Source organism: Microcebus murinus, chromosome 6, assembly GCF_040939455.1.
Source record: "Microcebus murinus isolate Inina chromosome 6, M.murinus_Inina_mat1.0, whole genome shotgun sequence".
NCBI classification, from domain to species: Eukaryota; Metazoa; Chordata; class Mammalia; order Primates; family Cheirogaleidae; genus Microcebus; species Microcebus murinus.
The window spans coordinates 46,010,401-46,030,397 of record NC_134109.1 but is presented as its reverse complement, the minus strand read 5'-3'; the positions used below and the strand labels follow the sequence as shown (position 1 = coordinate 46,030,397).

The 19,997-nt window shown below is 44.0% G+C and overlaps 1 protein-coding gene and 1 non-coding gene across 2 annotated transcripts in view; both read right to left on the bottom strand.

Moving 5' to 3' along the window:
* NID2 (nidogen 2) overlaps positions 1–19,997 on the bottom strand; it is a 60,714-nt gene that overhangs the window by 18,169 nt on the left and 22,548 nt on the right. The window contains exons 5-11 of the mRNA XM_012758005.2: positions 17,343–17,492; positions 16,715–16,963; positions 15,270–15,470; positions 13,276–13,506; positions 5,083–5,226; positions 3,884–4,012; positions 2,898–3,041 (exon numbers count right to left, since the gene is read on the bottom strand). Of these exons, the coding sequence (XP_012613459.2) occupies positions 2,898–3,041; positions 3,884–4,012; positions 5,083–5,226; positions 13,276–13,506; positions 15,270–15,470; positions 16,715–16,963; positions 17,343–17,492 (1,248 nt within the window). The remainder of the gene's footprint in view (positions 1–2,897; positions 3,042–3,883; positions 4,013–5,082; positions 5,227–13,275; positions 13,507–15,269; positions 15,471–16,714; positions 16,964–17,342; positions 17,493–19,997) is intronic.
* LOC142871693 (U7 small nuclear RNA) lies at positions 14,737–14,799 on the bottom strand. The gene has a single exon (XR_012919910.1). It is a non-coding gene; the product is annotated as a U7 small nuclear RNA (small nuclear RNA).

Below are 19,997 nucleotides of genomic sequence, written 5' to 3'. Positions count from 1 at the left end.
GTAACTTGCTTTTATCTAACACAATAAAGCCACACTGGGGAGATGTCATTTTTGTGATGACTTCTATCTTGCTAGCAGACTTTCAAGCTGGCTTTAATAAAGTAAGCTGTCATGCTGGAGAGGCGCACGTGGCAGGAAACTGAAGGCAAGCAATGACCAGCAAGGACTGAGGCTCTCAGTCCAACAGTCCTCAAACAACCGACTCCTGTCCATAACCATGAGAGGATCCTTCCATAGTTAAGCCTTCAGATGAGACTGCAGACCTGCCAGTCACCTTGATTGCAGCCTTGTGAGAGATCCTGAAGCTGGACCCAGCTAAGCCATTCCCAGGCCCCTACCCACTGATAGCACGTGTGAATTGTTTTAAGCTGCTACATTTGGGGGCAATTTGTTATATAAGTAATAGAAACTAATGCACTGGGGAAGCACTTGATGGGTTTGTGAGCTCCAGAGAGAATCCTAAAAGCAGAGAACCAGAGATAAAACAAGGACCATTGAAAATGACAGAAATAAGAGAGGGCAGCAACAAACAGTGGCAATACTCAAATTCTCAACATAAAAGAATAGCTCATTTCGGGGTCCTTATGTGACCCCAGAAGGTAATCAAAGCTTACAGGACAAGTGGAAGCAAAAAGAAGGAAGAGAGAATGATTCTAGAAAGGATTAGAGCAGGCAGTATCTTACCTAAATTAACATCTGATTATTAATACTTATCACATCTAGGCTGCAATTAATTTTAACTTCTCTGTTTGAAACTAAAGAGCTAAGGAATTAAATACCTTCAAAGCACCACCTCTGCTGACCTGAGCAGCCAGATGTTTAAATATGAAATTCTACAGACAGGTTTTTTTTCTGCATTCTCATTTCTTAGAGCTGGTAGTGGGCTAAATCAAACCGAATGACAAGTTCCACAAAGGTGGAAAAAGCATCATTCCCACTGTCAGGCTTGTGGACCTCACCCTGACTCCATACCCATAGAGGGGACCCCCTACCTGTCTAACAGATGGAGCTCTTTGGCTGGGCAAACATCTGTGAATGACAAATCTACTTCATTCTAATTTGGGAAATTCTTGAGCTTTATCTAGAGCTGGGAGTGTTTATTAAAGAGGTTCACAGTCTGTTACCAGACTGGGCTTTAAGATACACAGGAATCCCAGTTGAGGGTTTCCACCTGTCCTAGTTTGTTTTCTGTTGCTTACAACAGAACACCTAAAACTGAGACATTTCTAAAGAAAAAGAATTTGTTTCTTATAATTCTGGAGGCTGAGAAGTCCGAGGTTAAGGGGCCCCATCTGATTAAGGTCTTGTTGGTGGTGGGGACTCTCTGCAGAGTCCAGAGGTGGTGCAGGGCATCACATGGCTGGGGGCTGAGCAAGCTAGCTCTGGTCTCTCTTCCTCTTCTTATAAAGCCCAGTCCACTCCCACAACAACCCATGAACCCATCAATCCATGAATGGAATAACCCGTTCGTGATTGCAGAATGCCCTCATGACCCAATCACCTCAAAGGTCCCGCCTCTCAATATTGCCACACTGGGGGTTAAATTTCAACATGAGTTTTAGGAGGGGATAAATATTCAAATAATCCTTCAATAACTCAACTCCAAAAATATTTAGGAAAAAAAAAGAGGGGCTATACTGAACCACAGCTTAGGTCACTTCAATATAAACTATGTTTCCAAGGAAACCATATAGCAGAGCTTCTGCACAGCAGGAAACCAAGACCAGGGCTCAGACAGCACCACGTGGCCTGCCCCGTCTGCAGAGGAGCAGAGGGCTGGGCTGCCGTCACGCATTTGTCCTATCAATGAGACGTGTCCTCAGCCTGCTAAAACCTGAGGGAAAAGGGGAGAAGGCTGAGGACGGAACATCTGGGGAGGAGAAGCCCACGCTCTCTACATCTGCTAGCATGCTCCCAGGAGTTCCCGGGCTGTTCTCAGCAACCAGCCCAGTGGGCCCAGGTGGTGGCGGCAGAGGCAGACAGCAACTCAAGGAGGGGAAAGCCTGCCTGTTAAGGGTTGTAGTCCCCACACAGGCCCTGTCTCATTCCAAACGCCTTGCCCACCATTCTCTCACCCCCACGGTCTCAGTTTCCCATAACTGTGTGCAGGGCTGACGTGAAACTGAGTTTCAAGCCGGTCACATACCACTGGGTATGTTTAGACAATCTTTCATGGTTTATGTAGATGTACTGAATAATCTCTATATTAAAGAACTACTGATCCTAGTTTCATGAACATTTATACCCAGAGAGTTATAGCTAGTCTTTAAGTAATACCCACACACATTCTAAGTTAAATGTGCATGGTTAGCCTTGCATTTTGGTTTAGTGGTTTTATAAAATATTATATGAAGTCTTAAAGATAGATTTCTGAGGGAAAAGTTTTGCTGAATTAGGTATGCATAATATCTGTTTTATCCGTGGAATTTTTTCTTCTTTTCTGAGAAGATAGGGAAAAATTAAAGAGAAAGAATCATACGCGTATTTAGAGATGGCATCGCAGAGCAGCATGACTAGAAGTGCCGAGTTAAGCTGCGAACCACAGAGGTTGAAGGACAGAGACTTCCAACAGGAGCACACGCACCTCCCTGCTAAGTTCCCAGCCGTCACTCGCTCCCTGGAACTGAGGGTCACAAGCTGGCAGGGCTCTGTGGTCCTCCAGGAACGTCTCCATAAAGGACAACCACACGCGCTGCCAGCTTCGTCCAAGGGGAATCACCCTTGGCTCCCCTTTCTGACTCAGAGGTCACCTTTTCTCTTCCTCTTTTGGCAGCTGTGAGAATGTCTGAGTGAAAGGAAGGCAGAGGCCCTTTCTGGGAGAGGTCCGGTCTATCTATGTGAGGATGTGGATCCAAGGCTGCTTTCCAGGTGGCTGAGGCCACCCGCAGGTAACTCACCGGAGCACTGGTGCCCGTTGCCGGTGTAGCCAGGCAGGCAGGCGCAGCTGAACGTGCCGTCCCCGTGGGGAATGCACCGGGCCTGCCCAGCAGGCGCGCAGGTGTGGCTGCCGTGCTCGCAGGGGTTGGGAGGCGGGGCGATCACTGAAAAGAGAAGCACGGACATCTAGGAGTTCAGGCCTGTGGAGGGTGAGCCTCCCTCCTCACAGCACGCCTGGGGTCTGTGAGGAATGTGGGTTCTCAGGCCCCACCCCAGAGCCAGTGAGTCATGATCTGTCTTCTAGCAAGTTTAGATGGTTCACACACATATTAAAGTTCGAGAAGTGCTGATATGGGTTTGTGGTTAAAATATTAAGCATGAACATCCCAAACAATCCTAGATTAAAGTTCATAACACTCCAAGGCAATTGCCAAACACACACACAGTTTCTCTCATCACTGCTATTTTTCATGCCACTGGATTAAAAAGTGTGTTTTTCTATTATCATCTAGTTCTGTCAATGGAATGAGTTTGGAATTCTAGTTCTTTTGGATCCATGTTTAGGTCTGAAGCATTTTGGGGGGGGCCCTATTTATTAGGGTCCATTTATTTGAGATGAGATCTTTTGCTGGACAAGTGGTATAATTATGCACCTGTGATTTACAAATCTACCTCATTCTAATTTGAGAAATACTTGAGCTCTATCTAGAGCTGGGGTGTTTACTAGAGGTTCATAGTCTTGTTACATGACTAGGCCAAATACCAAGACACACGGGAATCCCAGCTGAGGTGAACATCCTTCAATACCACCACCAAAAATATTTACGGGGAAACAAAACAAACAGGGCAGAACTAAGCCATAGCTTTGGGTTATTTCTATGTAAATTGTGTTTTTAAGGAAACCACATCCCAAAGCTTCTGTATAACAGACATGGAAACATTAATGGGTTAAAGAGCAAGATTCAGCACCATTTTGGCCAAAAAGGGAAATGATTCTGGTACTCACAGATGCAAGTGTGCTGGTCATCTGCAAACTCATACCCGCTCCGGCACTCACACCTGTAGCTCCCAGACAAGTTGATACACACAGAGTTGGGGCCACAGCGGTGGAAGCCAGTTGCACATTCATTTACATCTAAGGAAAAAATGGAAACAGAAAGATGCTGGTTAAATCAAAGATCCCGGAAGTGAAGGTCTGAAAACTCAATGTTTTCTAACTACTATGATGATTCAGTGGGACTGACGGTTGGTGGACTAAACATGAGTCAAAGCACAGAATTTCTGGCCGGGCGCGGTGGCTCACACCTGTAATCCTAGCACTCTGGGAGGCTGAGGCGGGCGGATCATTTGAGCTCAGGAGTTTGAGACCAGATTGAGCAAGAGCAAGACCTGACTCTGGTAAAAATAGAAAGAAAATAGCTGGACAACTAAAAATATACACAGAAAAAAGTTAGCCAGGCATAGTGGCGCATTCCTGTAGTCCCAGCTACTTGGGAGGCTGAGGCAGGAGGATCGATTGAGCCTAGGAGTTTGAGGTTGCTGTGAGCTAGGCTGACACCACAGCACTCCAGCACAACCAACAGAGCAAGACTCTGTCTCAAAAAAAAAAAAAAAAAAAAAAAAACACACACACACACACAGAATTTCTAAACATCAGATACGAATGCATGTTACAGATCAGAAATAAAAATTTATTTAGAGTCATTCACGAGTAAGATATGGGGAGGCAATTTTTGAATGAATATTCTAAGAATTCTTTAAGTCTTTTAAAAATAATGGATACTTAGAAGAAAAATACACTAACAATTTCTTTAAAATATAAAGGAATTTCTATTGCTGCTTTTTGGGCTATAATAGATGAAAGAAACACAATGTCTGAAATTTAAACAAAACCAGAAATCATGCTTTATTAGTAAATCCAAGAACTACTTAATGCAGGCTCAAAAGTATAAAACTCAAAATATCTAGGAACTGTAATAGTTTTTTTTTTTTATTCCACAGCTCTAGCCCAAGATGCTCCCCTTTTCCAACGTAACTAGGCCATGCTTTAGTTTTTAAATGACTGTATTCATATTAATAGCTGCTAAAATCACAGACCAATGGAAATCAGAGATGGTAGACGCTTGTCTCCCACAATGCCTTAATTCTGGGGAGGGCAAAGCACACACCAGGGCTACCTGAAAGACACAGAGATACGGCTCTTACCCACACAACTCCGCCCATCTCCCTGGTATCCCGATGCACACTCGCAGGTGTAATCTACACCTGTCCCTGGATGGCACCGGGCTGTTGTGTCACACGTGTGGCTCCCATCATAGCAAGGATTCACTGGAGCGGGGTCCGAGTCCTCTGCATGGATAGAAAGGAAATAAAAGCACAATCTGGCTGTTGCTAAGAAAATGACACAGAAGGAAGGAGACAGAAGAGTCCGTGGAACTGACTGTGTGCTCATCTGCTTTGTGCTACACCTGGAGACCTTAGTAAATCATCAATATCCAAAGCCAGATGTGTCATCCGCATGGCAGTTTTAAAGTCCAGAAACGGCTTCCCATTGCCTACCCTATACACAACTGGTACCTTTTCTTGCTCTCAGTAGGTTTGGGCCCGGGGAATAAAAACGTCCAACACATCTTTTTATTTAGAAGTGCTTTTGCTCCATCATCTCCTGTGATTCTGAGAATAATTCTGTGTGGTGAGCTGTTGCCCCCACGATGGGTCATTTTCACACGAGGAAAGTGAGAAACATGGGGAAAACTGCCTGAGCTCACAGTCAGGAAATGGTAGAGTAAGGACTCAGATCCCAAACTTCTGTCTCTAAATTGGTCAATCTCTCACTAAAATTCACTATTTTTATGAGTAAAGTCTAATTAATAAAGATATCTTGCTTTGTAAAGATTTGTAAAGACCGACCGGGCGCAGTGGCTCACGTCTGTAATCCTAGCACTCTGGGAGGCCGAGGCGGGCGGATTGCTCGAGGTCAGGAGTTCGAAATCAGCCTGAGCAAGAGGGAGACCCCGTCTCTACTTTAAATAGAAAGAAATTAATTGGCCAACTAACATATATAGAAAAATTAGCTGGGCATGGTGGCGCATGCTTGTAGTCCCAGCTTACTTGGGAGGCTGAGGCAAAAGGATTGCTTGAGTCCAGGAGTTTGAGGTTGCTGTGAGCTAGGCTGACGCCACGGCACTCTCTAGCCTGGGCAACAAAGCGAGACTCTGTCTCAAAAAAAAAAAAAAAAAAAGATTTGTATGACCAATTAAACAGGAATGACTTTCCCAGTGTTTATTCTTCAGGAGTAACCTTGCCATGGATCCATCCACCCACTAGGTAGTGATGACTGTGAACATCTGAAATCTCCCCTAAAGAACTCTATTTTTAGATACAACATAATAGTTAATGCTCCTTGAGTATTTATTAATAGGTGCCAGGCACTGTTCTAAACTGTGTGTATATACTATTCCATTGCATTCTCAGAATTGCATGGTGAGGAAGGCATTATAATCATCTTCATTTTTCTGCAGCACAGAGAGGCCAAGTAACCTGCCCAAGGTTGTGCAGTCAGAAGAGGTAGGTGGAGCTAGAACAAGATAAAAACCCAGACAACGTGGCTCCAAAACTCATGCTTTCCATCACTTTGCTGCAACCGGGATTAACGGGATGAATCCATTAACTTTTGGGCACTTCTGATTCCTCAGGTGTAAAAGAGATAAAAATGCTTATATCTGCCAGAACTGCTAAAAAAATAAATAAATTTTAAAAATCCAATACAACGCATTTGAAAGGCCATTCCCAATGGCAGGTCTACCTAGCCTCCAGTAACTGCATTCCTTCCTCCTCCTCAGTGGGGCCACTGTTCATCCTCATTTGAGGTTGTCACTTTGCCTCAGAGTCCTTAGGAATTCTAATTGTAGATTCAGAAGATTTCAGGAGCTCCAACTAAGCCCGTGAGGCTTTACGTTAAGCCATCTGTGCTACTAAGGGGGCTCTAAGTTATACTTGGGCCTCTGGCCTTGTACTTCTGTGCCCGATTCCCTGTCTTGGATAGCCAGCTTAGTACATTCCAGGTCCCACCCTGCACTCTAGTCCCCTTGCTAACCCGGACACCAGCACCCTGGCATCTGCAGGCTGACCTCGGCAGCACTGCCTCCTCCTCCTCTAACTAGCCTTTCACTCTGTCTCACCCACATCCGCCCACCCCCCTCACCTCCTGTGGGTGAGCCCTGCCCAAGCGACTTCTACTCTAGACCCCAGGTGCTTGCTGCTGTTGCCTGCCCTGCAGACCACCTCCCTCCCAGGCGTCCAGGACAGCGGGCATCTTCCCAGCGCTCGCCCCCACCCACGTTACGGCTCTTCTTCCCATTTTCTCCGCCAGTCTGCCACGAACTGGGATGTCTTGGCTGAGATACTCATGTCTTCTGGTAAACTCCTACCATCCACTTTGTAAGTAACACCACAGTGTGGTCCTGTAGCAGAAAACATTCCCATATTATTGATTCCCACATTATTGGCTGAAAACGAGGAGGGCTACGGGTTTGTCCTTGGTTCGCCTCAATGATGTTGGCTGGAGTAACAGAGTCTTTGCCAAACAGCGGACTGACAAACAGTGCCAGCACTTTGTCAGCACAAGCCTCGCTCCCCGAATCACGCAGGCGTCCTTGGGAGTCCCTCCCTCTGGACCCCTTGGCAGGCAGAAGCAGCACAACACTGGGGTTGCGGTTGCAGAGTTAACTTGAGACCATAGGCCAGGTCCCTGAGTCAGGCCCCAGCACGCATAAGCCGAGAACAGGGTCATGACCTCACTGAAGGCCCAATGGGAGACAAGAACCTGAGTCTCCCCCACTGTTATTTCTCCATGTTAGAAGATTCTGTACAAAATGTCTGGCATACCCTATCAAAGGAGGAAGTAATCCTCAAAATGTTTTAATTTATAAATACTAATGCTTAGCCTTCTTATTGAGTACTTTCCAGCATCAAAATTTCACCATGGCACATTCCAGCAAAGATTAGTGAGTTCACATGGATGTCAAGAGCTTACCACTCTGCTAGGCATTAAAAAAAAAAATGCAGCTCAAAAGTTGACTAGCAAACTTGGATAGGATACACTATCCTACCTGAAATTAATAAAATGTCTATAATCACATGATACCAATTTCCAACGTACTGCACTGACAGGACTGTCTACATAATTTGCAGAGCCCAGTGCAAAAGGAAAACATGGAGCTCCTTGTTCAAAAATTAAGAATTTCATGACGATGACAGCAAAGCATTAAACCAAGCATGGAGCCCTTCTGAGCACGGGCCCCTGTTCACTGAACTTGGCTTCCAAAAACATTTTAAAAATACATTTCTAAAACCATTTCACGATTCACTCTCTATGGCCTGTTAGCTTTTCTCCTATTATAGTCAGCAAAGAACAGCAATATCCTTCTTAAGACATTTTGTGTTTTGCCCTCACCCTCTTAAACTGCTTGACTCTGACAGAGGATCTGGAACTAATTTACTCATTTAATTAAGAGGGGAAGAGCGGTTTTCCTTAAAGGGACAGTCTGTCCAGCCTCACAGCACAGCCCTCTGCCCAGAGTCTCCCCACCTCTCCCAGACGACCCCTGCAGTGGAAGGACAGGAAGGATTTGGGGATCCTGCTCTGTGACCCCACAAAAAACAGCCAACCGCACTTGAAGCTCAACCAGGGGCGGCACCAGTGGTCCAAGGGAGCAAGGGCTGCTGGCCCTGGTTACTCGCTGGGAGAGACACGCTCAGTCTGCATCCCACCCTGGGAAACCACGGCGCCCACGCCGGGTGGCCAGATACAGGCAGCTGCGCTGTTGCGCGCGCATTCCAACCAGATAACAGCTCCCTCTGGAAAAGGTGAAAGACTCAAGATGATACTGCTATGCACTGAGACGGGAAAGAAAAGGGCTTTTCATTTTGGTGTTTCCTTTGTTTTCTTTTCCCTCATGTTTCTCCCATTCAAGTAGAATGAATAGTATTGCTGTGGGTGAAGTAGGGTTCAAACGCAAAGGGTTTAAACACACATGTTGCCTCTTCTTAAATTTGGTCTAAATGATGAGGCAAGTTACAAGGCCAGGGGAGTCCACAGGGAACAGCAGGGCCGTGAGGGGTGAGAGTATGGGCTCTGGAGCTGGTGCCTAGGTGTGAGTCCCAACTCACACCACTTACTGTGACCTCAGTCTTGTGAGCTGTAAAATGGGATAATAATAATGCACTTTCCCCTGGGTAAAGGTTGTTGTAGGGCTTAAATGAGTTAATTCATGTAAGGTATTTGGACCAGTGCGTGGCACCAAGTAAACCACCCTTTGCTATTATTACTTGACTTGGGTGGAAGGGAAACGTCATAAAATTCTCAGGACAAATTAGCTACTTAGTACCTGCCAATTTGCTGGCTTTCTCAGATCTTTTCTAACTCCCATTTGGTATGTCTCCAGGAAAAATATATCCATAGATATATCTTTTCCCTACATGATTCCAGAATCTGAATGGACTCTATGGGCCTCCATTTCACGGATGGCTGTCATCACAGATCAAATGTCCACACCCAGCAAAGGAATGCACCGGACATATAAAGGTAAAGAGTGTGTTCCCCAGTAATTTTGGTTTTAATCTCTCCTTCAGAAATCCACAAAAATATTTTCCTTCCTAATCTATAATACACATTTCTCTAAAATCAACTGACATTTTCACATACTAGTTCACGACCTTACAATCCCAGCTTTGGATACCCAACACCTAACATCTCCAAACAAGCTCCCTAAACCAAAACAACCAAGCAAACCAATAAACTCAGGATTCTCAAAAGTCACTTCTGTATCCTAGAGAAGAGTCTAGTCCTCTAGACCTTACGCTCTTGTTAGCACGTTGCTAAAGCGATTCTACTTTGTTGAGCCTGCTGAGACTTAAGGAGCCCTCAGCCCCAGCAAGAAAGCACAGACCCGCTCTTCGGTTATAGAGTCGCCTCTCTGAAGCATTAACTCTGGGCTGAACACTATCAACAAAGAAACTGAATGAGGGCTACATTCTCTTTCTCCTCACATGGCTCTTGCATTCTAGGGAAAAACAAGGTCTATTGGTTTTCAGAATGAAAATGTCCCCTTGATTTGACAAAGTCATTTCCCATCTTAAGATCCCTGACTTTACCACCTCATCCTCTGGCTTGCCCAGAACATTTTCAAAAGATTAGCAGACTTTATCTTTTAGAACAGTTTTAGGTTTATAGAAATATGGAGCAGAACATTCACATGTACCCCCACGCCTCCCATTCACACAATTTCCCCTACCACTAACATCGTGCATTAGTGTGGCACATGTGTTATCATTGATGAACCAATATTGATATGTTATTAATGCCCATAGTTTGTGTTAAGCCTCACTCTTTGGGTTGTATAGTTCTATAGGTTTTGACAAATGCATAATGGCCTATATCCAACATTACAGTTATCATGCAGAATAGCATCATTTGAAAAAATCTCATGCTCCACCTAATCATACAGCTTCTCCTCCCTCTGACCCCCTGGCAACCACTGATCCTTTCACTGTCTCCACAATTTAACCTTTTCCATAATGTCATATATTTGGAATCACATGGTATGATGCCTTTTCAGACTGGCTTCTTTCACATAGCAATGTGCATTTAAGTTTCCTCCATGCCGTTTCATCCCTTGGTAGCTCTAGAACTTTTTTATATCTATTTTTAAAAATCAATCTTCACAGATGAGGCTAATGGTCATTGAAATTTGAGAACTGCTTTAGGGTTTTGTTTCCAGCGTTGTTTTCTTCAATTGAGATATAACTCACATACCACATAATTCACTCATCTGAAGGGCATAACTAAATTACTTTTAGTATATTCACAGAGTTGTGAAACCACCACACAATTTCAGAACACTTTCGTCACTCCCAAAAGCAACCCTGTACACCCTTTAGCTGTTAACTCCCTACACCCCCCATTCCCTGCCCCCAACCCTAGTCCTGGGCAACTACTAATCTACTTTTTGTCTGTGTGGATTTGCCTATTCTGGATAATTCTACATGAAGAGAAGCATGCAATAAGCTGATCTTTGTGACTGGCTACCTTCACTTAGCATGTTTTCAAAGTTCGTCCATGTTGTAGCATGTATTAATACTTCATTCCTTTTTGTGGCTAATATTCCACTGTGTGAATGATTTTTTTCTATCCATTCATCAACAGATTGACATTTGTGTTGTTTGACATTTTGGTTATCATAGTGTTGCTATGAATATTTGTGCACAAGTTTTTGTGAAGACCTAAGTTTTCATTTCTCTCCTAGTACTAGTTAGAACTGCTCTGTCAAAAGTAACTTCATATATAACTTTTTGAGAAACTCCCATTTTTCATGGTAGCTGCACCTTTTTATACTCATAGCAGCAATGTACGAGGGTTCCGATTTCTCCACTTCCTCACACCAACACTTATTACCCATTTTTTATTATAGTCCTCCACATGATGTAAAATAGTATCTCATTGCAGGTTTGATCTGCATTTCTCTGATGACTAATGATGTTAAGCATCTTTTCACGTGTTCCTGGGATATCTGTATATGTTTTTTGGAAAAATGTCTTTACAGATCATCTGGTGATCTTTTAATTAGATTTATCTTTGAGTTGTAAGAGTACTTCATATATTCTAGAACAAGGCTCTTATTAAATATATGACTTAAAATATTTCCTCCCATTCTATGGGTTATGTTCTCACTTTGTTGATGATGTCCTTTAAAGCACAAAATTTTTTAATTGTGATAACAACCAATTTTTCTTTTGTTTGTGCTTTGAATGTCATACCTAAGAAACCATTGCCAAATTCAAGGTCACAAAAATTTACTCCAATGTTTTCTTCTAAAAGTTTTAGCTCTTACATTTTAAGTTCTGGGCCCATTTTGAGTTGATTTTTGTATATGCTAGGAGGTAGGGGGTTCAACTTTATTATTTCAGAATTTTATGGGGGTATACACATTTTTGCTTATATAATTTGCTTTTGTACAACTTGAGTCAAAGTTGTGTGCCCTTCCCCCAGTGTGCATTGTACCTGTTAGGTGTGGACTGTACTCTTTTGTATGTGGTTATTCAGTTGTCCCAGCACCATCTGTTAAAAACTATTTCTCCATTGAATTGTTTTGGCACCCTTGTTAAAAAAGCAATTGACTGTAAATGTGAGCATTTATTTCTGGATTCTCACTTCCATTCCATTGATCTGTACATCTAACCTATGCCAGGACCACACTGTCTTGATTACTCTAAAAATCGAGTCTTCATGGTTTTTTTCTAAGATTGTTTTGGCTACTTTGAGTTCCTTGAATTTCCATTTCAATTTTAGAATCAGTTTGTCAATTTCCACAAAAAAAGTCAGCTGGGATTCTGATAGGGATTGTGTTGAATCAATAGATCAATTTGGGAAGTATTACCATTTGAACAATATTAAGTCTTCCAATCCATGAACATGGAACATCTTCCCATTTATTTGGGTTTTCTAATTTGCTTAAAAATGTTTTATAGGTTGCAATGTACAAGTATTGTACTACTTTAAAAAATTTTATTGCTAAACATTTTCTTTTTGAAATGGAATTTCTTAATTTCATTTTTAGTTTGCTCATGGCTACTATAGAGAAATACAATTGATTTTGGTATATTGATTTTGTATCCTACAACATTGCTGAACTTGTTTATTAGTTCTAATAGTTTTTTAGTGAATTCCTTCGATTTTACACATAAAATCTGAGAATAGAGATAAGTTTACTTCTTCCTTTCCAATTTAGATGCCTTTTATTTCATGTTCTTGCCTAACCACCCTGGCTAGAGCTTCCAACGCTGTTGAACAGACATGGCAAGAACAGACATTCTTGTCTTGTGCCTGATCTTAAAGGGAAAGCATCTAGTCTTTCACCAGTATATTATGTTCCTGGAGGTTTTCATACATGAGGTTTTACTCTATCTTCCTAGGCACTGGGCTCTTGGTTTGGTGAAATCCTTGTCATCCTTTAAAAGTTTTAGCTCAAAATGTCACTTCCTCTGAGACATCTTCCTAGAACCTCCAGACTAGACTCCTAGCACCCTGCACTTACCCCAGTTATAAATACTTGTCAGCATCACTCTCCCTCCTACCTTGGCCCCACCTGCCCATCACGGGCACATTCCCGATTGGCACATACAGCTGGGGATGGCTGCACACCAGCCTCACTTACTGTGCTCTATTTCCCCAACTTTGGCAGGGACATGGTTGTCTGTTCTAAAAGTTCCATTTCTGCCTGTCTCCACCTCAAGAACCCCGATTTATCCTTCCACTCAGCACCGGACACAAAGTCAGGCACTCGGTAACCCTTAGTAACCCCTCAAAATTTTGCCCAACAACAAAAAAGGAAACCTTACCTTCAACGGGGCCAATTTGATTGGTCACAGCAAATCTAAGTACTCTTTCTTCATCACTGTACAAGGCGAAAACCCGGTCCACGTTCAGCTGCTGGGTGGTGGGGCTGGCCGGGTGTCTGGGGGTGTGTCTGCACACCTGGTAAGTGATGTTCTGCTGCACGCGGTAGGACCGTGTTTGGTTGATTGCACCAAAAGTGAGAGAGTAGTCTCTGGAACTTGTGGAGGTCACGGCTGCAACAGACACATTGCACGGGCAAACCGGTACATTTTTTTAAATATTAGAGATTTTCACATGGGGTGGGTTTTTCTGCACAGTTTTTCCATCTAATTCTTTGGAGCATGTTCCCTTGGGAACTTCGTGAGTTTAAACGGGGAACTTGCAAGGAAATCTCAAGAACCTGAGTAGATGCAAAGTCACAGGGCCAAGAGGGAGGAGGTACTACAATTGTTGGTGTCATTATACTCAAAGAATAACCTGTTACTCTGTGCCGGCCGGGCTAGGTGCTCTATACGTACTGCCTCCGTTATTTCTCACAACAGCGCAATGAGGTGGGCACTGCAATCATGCGAGCAGCGGCTCACAGAGGTTAGGTAAGTAGCCCAAGACGCAGGGCTGGTGTGTGGCAGAGCAGGAACTGAAACTCAGGTCAGTCTGACTCTACACCCCAAGTTTTTAATGCATCCTCTACACTGCGAAAAGGTGATAGCTTCCAACCCCTGGCACTTCATTGAATCTGAAGGGTTCTAAGGAAAGGATTCTCTCTGAGTCTGGGAGTCGAGCCCAGGCCAGTCATCTGCCCATTAGCTATTCTGTGCACACTCCAGACCTCTACTTCCCATCCTCTTCCCTACATCTCTCACATCATCAGAGAAGTAACGGCCTAAGAAAGGCACTGCTCAGGCTAGGCACGGTGGCTCACACCTGTAATCCTAGCACTCTGAGAGGCCAAGGCGGGTAGATTGCTCAAGGTCAGGAGTTCGAAACCAGCCTGAGCAAGAGCCAGACCCCGTCTCTACTATAAATAGAAAGAAGTTAATTGGCCAACTTATATATATAGAAAAAATTAGCCGGGCATGGTGGCGCATGCCTGTAGTCCCAGCTACTCGGGAGGCTGAGGCAGCAGGATTGCTTGAGCCCAGGAGTTTGAGGTTGCTGTGAGCTAGGCTGACGCCACGGCACTCACTCTAGCCTGGGCAACAGAGTGAGACTCTGTCTCCAAAAAAAAAAAAAAAAAAAAAGGCACTGCTCAAACCAAACTGCTGTAGTGCAGAGCAGCAGCTGTGACTAGGCAGTATCTCACATGCAGTTAGTGTCTTACAGAACATCACGCTTCACACATTGACCGTGTAAGGTAGACAGAAAAAGTATTTTTATTCCCATGCTAAAGAGAACAAAATAGCCTCTCAGATATTAAGTGATCTTTCCCACACATCACATTTTTGTTTATTTTTTTATTGCATGGAAGTTTTTCCAGTGAAAACCAGAAAACCTGCTAGAGAAATTCTAAAAGAGCTGTAACACTTCCCACATGGTTTAAATGGCAAATCTAGGATATGAATTCTTATTCTTCTGACTCCAAATCTAACATTAGTTTTATAATATTGTGCAACATCTGTGATTTTTAACACAAGCTGAAATCATCAACTGAAAAAGTTACAAAACAAATATAAATTTCAGTAGTCAATATTTTCCCATGTTTCAGAGGGTAGGATGGTTAAAAACGCTATGTAATTATACCATCCCTCCCTACCCCATAGACAACATTAATATTATTTGAAAGTATTGGGATATTGATATTCCTGTGTGTAGCAGCCAGCATTCTGCTCACTTATGATATATATTTGATAACAAGAATAAAAATGATATTGAGCCCACATTACATGCCATGCACTGTTCTAGGACATTCCATGTAGTAACACATTTGATCCTCATAACTATCTTGTGAGATAGGGGCTATGTCCATTTTATAGATGGGAAAACTGGTTACACATACCTGAGTCTGAGTAATGGTAAAGCTCCTTGTAGGGAGAAACGTGGGCCGTGAAATTTGCTGGGATGTAAGGCACCTGCCCTTGAATGTTGGTCTTAATGCTCAGATAGTTCTCTGGGTCAAGTCCCTCAGCAGTTTGAGTGATATGAACCCTCTCCTCTCCTGGGTAAAAAGTAACTTCCATATCATGGATAAAGGTAGCACCTGGAAAAGAATAAAACTAAATTCAGCACAGGGGTGAAAGAGGCTGCTTAAATAATTACCAGTGCACACTGCTCCCTCCCAATTTCTACTGCTGTAGGAGATGGAGATTATCTGATAGCCAAGATTATCAGCTGTTGGTTCCATAAATTACCCAGATTTTTGATTAAAGAGTGTGGTTTCATCCTGTGTTACCTCACACTGCTTCTCTTTGTAGGAGCTTGTGTTCTGTGAGAAATAAACTCTTGAGCATTCTTGATTTTTCTCTAAGGTTGCCAGACTAGGCAAAAACAAAAAAGGGAGGGAAAAAAAAAAAACAAAACTCAAAAACAGGACACCCAATTAAATTTGAATTTCAGATAAGTATGTCCCATGCAGCATTTTGGGGATACTTATTCAAGTTATTATTTATCTGAAATTCAAATTTAACTAGGTATACTATGTTTTATCTACCTACTTTTGACCCAAGGTTTGAGTCAAGTCTTAATTAAAAGGCAAGATCCTATTGACAGCTCTTGTGCTCTGCAGTGGAAATGGAGGAAGAACTTTTTTCGCAGTACTTTATTTTTCGTGCAATAAAGAAATAAAGAAAACCATGAAGAAATAAGCCTTTTCAGGTGGGGCGGTGAGAAACTAAAACGTATCCTCTGCATCCTGGCTATCAAAGGGTAGTCCTCACACCAGCAGCATTGGCATCTCCTGGGAGCTTGTTAGAGCAGCAGAAGCACAGACCTCACCCAGGGCTACTGGATCAGAATTTGCATTTTCATAAGACCTCCAGGTGACTTTCTTGCAGGTGAAAGTCTGAGATGCACTGGCCTGTACCATGACAGGTCAGGGACATGGGGTGGGAGAAAGGAAGGGCATCCCCCCCAGTGAAATCAAATCATCCCCAAGTGCCCTGGAAACGTCATGTTTGCATCCCTATTCGACAGACCTGTGCACAATAACTCAATTAAACAAAGCCTGACAAATACTGCTTCAACAAATTGAGATAAGAGAACACAAATGCTCCAAATGGAATCATCCTATTTCTCAAAACAGCTGAGTGAACACTGAGAAGCAATCACTTTCAAAAAAATCAGTTGTGTGAGGCCAAACCATCCCCAACTACCTCTGGACAGAAAACCACACACCTGTGGCTCTAGAAACCCTCTTTCACTGTGTAAAGACCCAAGGCAGCACACTCCGAGGAGCAAAGCAGCAAAGCAGCGAATGCTACCAACCCCTTCAGAAGCCCTACTCACCTGTGAGGCTGAAGCCGTTCTCAGAGCCTGGTTTTTCTAAAGCGAAGAGCCAGCCAAACAGGCCTCCGATTGGAGTGAGGGGCAGAAGGGCCTGGGCCGCGGGCTGCGGGATGTGGCTGATGGCCGTGTAGGCCCTGCCATCGTTGCCCACGACATAGGCGTGCAGGTCCATGTCGGTGAAGCGCACAGTGGTCATGTGGCCCACACGGAGGTGGCCACTCACTTTCCCATTGACTCGATGGGGTACCCCTAAAAGACAGCAGATCCAGTCAGCTGCGGGCATCGCCCAGGCTAGGGATTTGTGCACACAGATAAAATAATTCCCTGACAACTTCCAAAACTTACTCTTTCACAAGTCATTTTAACGAAGGCCAAACCAGTCAATTATCCACCTATGAAACAGCCCGGCCTATGATCTCTTTTCTCCCCTCCACTTTGGCTCTAATGAGCTGGCAAAAAGAAGGAAACATTTCTGGATAATCCTCCAATTGGGAAATCAGCCCAAACCAGTTAATTCCTCAAACATTTATTGAACACTGCAAGTTACTAGCGCTGTAAGCAGTGGAGATGTCAGGGCCATAAAGCAGCAGGAACAACATGCGCACAGCAGCCCCGGCCCGTCACTCACCTTCCGGCAGACAGTGCTTCCCGTTGCCGTAGAAGCTGGACTGGCAGTGGCAGCAAAAGCCGGTGGCGTAGTCCGTGCAGAAGGCATGCCGGGAGCACTGTCCGTGGTTGTGTTCGCAGGTTTCCTTGTTGGCAGCATTATAGGTGAAGACTGAAAAATAAAACAAACTTGCATTACAAGGACTGAGTGATTCCAGCATCATTGCTGCCAAGCTTCATCGCGGACACAGCATCTGCGCCATAAAAGTGGTTTAGATTGTAACAAACAAATGGGGTTTTGATGTTTAAGAGGCAGGAATAACATTCAACCCAGGGGAATTAACTTGCTTTGGCTGCTGGCGAGGAGGACTGCCTACTGCTCCCGTCCAGATGGGAGACGCGGCCTCTCTGCAGAGTTGGTGAGCCGAGACGGAGCTGCACCCCTGGGTCCGAGTGCAATAAAATGAAAGCAAATCAATAAGTACACGTTAGGTTGATGTTTAAGAAACCATCAATTTTTATGAACCCAAAATGGCCAAATATCAACAGTTTTATATGGTTCAACTTGCTAGTAATGACCTCCTTAGAGGAAGACATAAGAAAGGAGTTAGCAAATGTGATCTATGCATAACCATTCTTCTCTTCTTTTAGATAACCCTGAACTTAAAAAACCTAGGCTGGTCTACTACCCAGATTTATTTTTTCCCTAAGAAGGAAAGGTCTTAAAGTGTTTGTGGAGAAGGGGATGGAGGAGGGCAAAGGAACGGGGAACAAGCTGCTAGAACTCTCTATGCTCTAGGCAGGGTTCACTGTGATGGGCGTGGCACATGCCAATTTCCATTCATTAGTAGAGAGCTTGGGCCACAGTCATAGGTCTCCTAGGAAGCCAGGGTGGACCAGAGTAAGCTCAGTGCTCCAGTAGCTGTTTCTTGTATTCCCTACTTATTCTGTCCATTAAAAAAATAAAGAAGAGGGCCATTCATGCTACAAAGAAACAGGGGGATTGGAGCAAATACCATTGTCCATAAAGGAAATGCCAAGGTGGTAGGGTGTGGCTAGGGGTCGTGGATGGACAGGAGGGCGCTTTCTCCAGGACTCTGGGGAACATGCCATTCCCAAGCACGGCCACCAGGAGGCCAAGTGGCCGCGCACACCTCCGCCTCCATGCCCCTGGAGCGGTCGCTGGAGACTCCAGGAGCACACCGAGAAATTCACTAGGAATTCAAGTGTGAGACACTGGTGACTGGCAGGAAGTGCCAGCTCCTGAGGAAGAAGGATACCACCCTCTGCTTAGGAAAAACTAGGTAATCGTGTGTTCCAGGTCCAGGTCTGAAAAGGAGGAAACAGGAGGGGAAGGAAGAAGTTGAGAGATCAATATTTACCCAGGATTCCAGGGGAGAACAGAAAACAAAAAAAACAAGAGGGGAAGATAGAGCATCATATGTTTACCACCACCGCCAGGATAAAGATTTGTATCAGCAAATAAAAATGTAACAAAGCTAACACCGAAACAGTGTTTAACATATGCCAGATACTACTCTACAAGCTTTGTTAACTCTTAATTTGCACAAGGGTCCTAGGTAGCAGGGCATATTTTTTAATCCCTGTTTGCAGGTAAAGAAACTGAGGCACGGAGGATTAAAGCAACTTGCCTGAAGTCCCGGGGAGTGGCAAATGTTGGATTTGGACCCAGGAAGCCTGGCTTCAGCATCGTAACTACAGAGTACCTGTGGCACGAGCTCTAGGTTAGAGCTCCGATCAGGTGTTTGCGGTGAGTCAGCGTAGGCTTCAACAAGTAGGATTTGAGTCATACCTTGTCAATCAGGCTTAACGGTAGACAAAAGCAGAGATTATCCAGATGAGTATGACAGCATGTTGGAAGAAAAGCACAAGCGAGAAGTGAGAGCAGTAGCAGCAGCATTAACGTCTGGCCAGCGCCTGCATGCTACTTGCAGATCCGTGAAAACACAGCACGCCGGGGGCCGGCAGGACAGACAGGCAACCTTGATGCAAGTGGAAAATTTGATTAGGAACGTAGTAAGAATGAAGTTAATGACTCAAGATTTGGTACAGGGCCTTGATGACTTAGTTGAGAAATTCCAGTTGGATAAAAATAGAAAATTAGGCATAACTCAATTTTTTTTTTTTTAAACAGGAAAGTGACATAAAACTTAAGGCAGAAAAAAAACAGAACAGATGATGACAAAAATATTATAGAGGTTGCTGGGGTGAAAACTATAGATCACTATCTACCATTGACTTAAGGGAAAAAGAAAACCATTTTGAGTAAAAAGAAATGAATGTGATTTGGGTGTGTCAAAGTCTCAGGTTTCTCCAGCTCAGAAAGTGACAACTAAAGCAAACAAGCATCTCCTGGAGGGACTGGACACTGGCAAGTGTGCTCATGGCGCAAAGTGGCCGGCAGGACTCTCCCCAGCGCTCACGGTATGAGGGGCTGCAGGGGATCCCAGGCTTTGGGACTCAGCCTCAGCTTTTGCTCAGGGGCTCTGTGGAGACTATGGAAATTCACTGGCTCTGCCTCAGCTTCCTCATCTTGAAAAATCAGGAAGACACCCCCTCACCCCCCTTTCCTCAAACCTGCATTGCCAGAAATCACATTTTTTTTTAATGTACTTCTGAGCACCAAGGTGAAAAGGCAATCCGATGCAGGTGTACA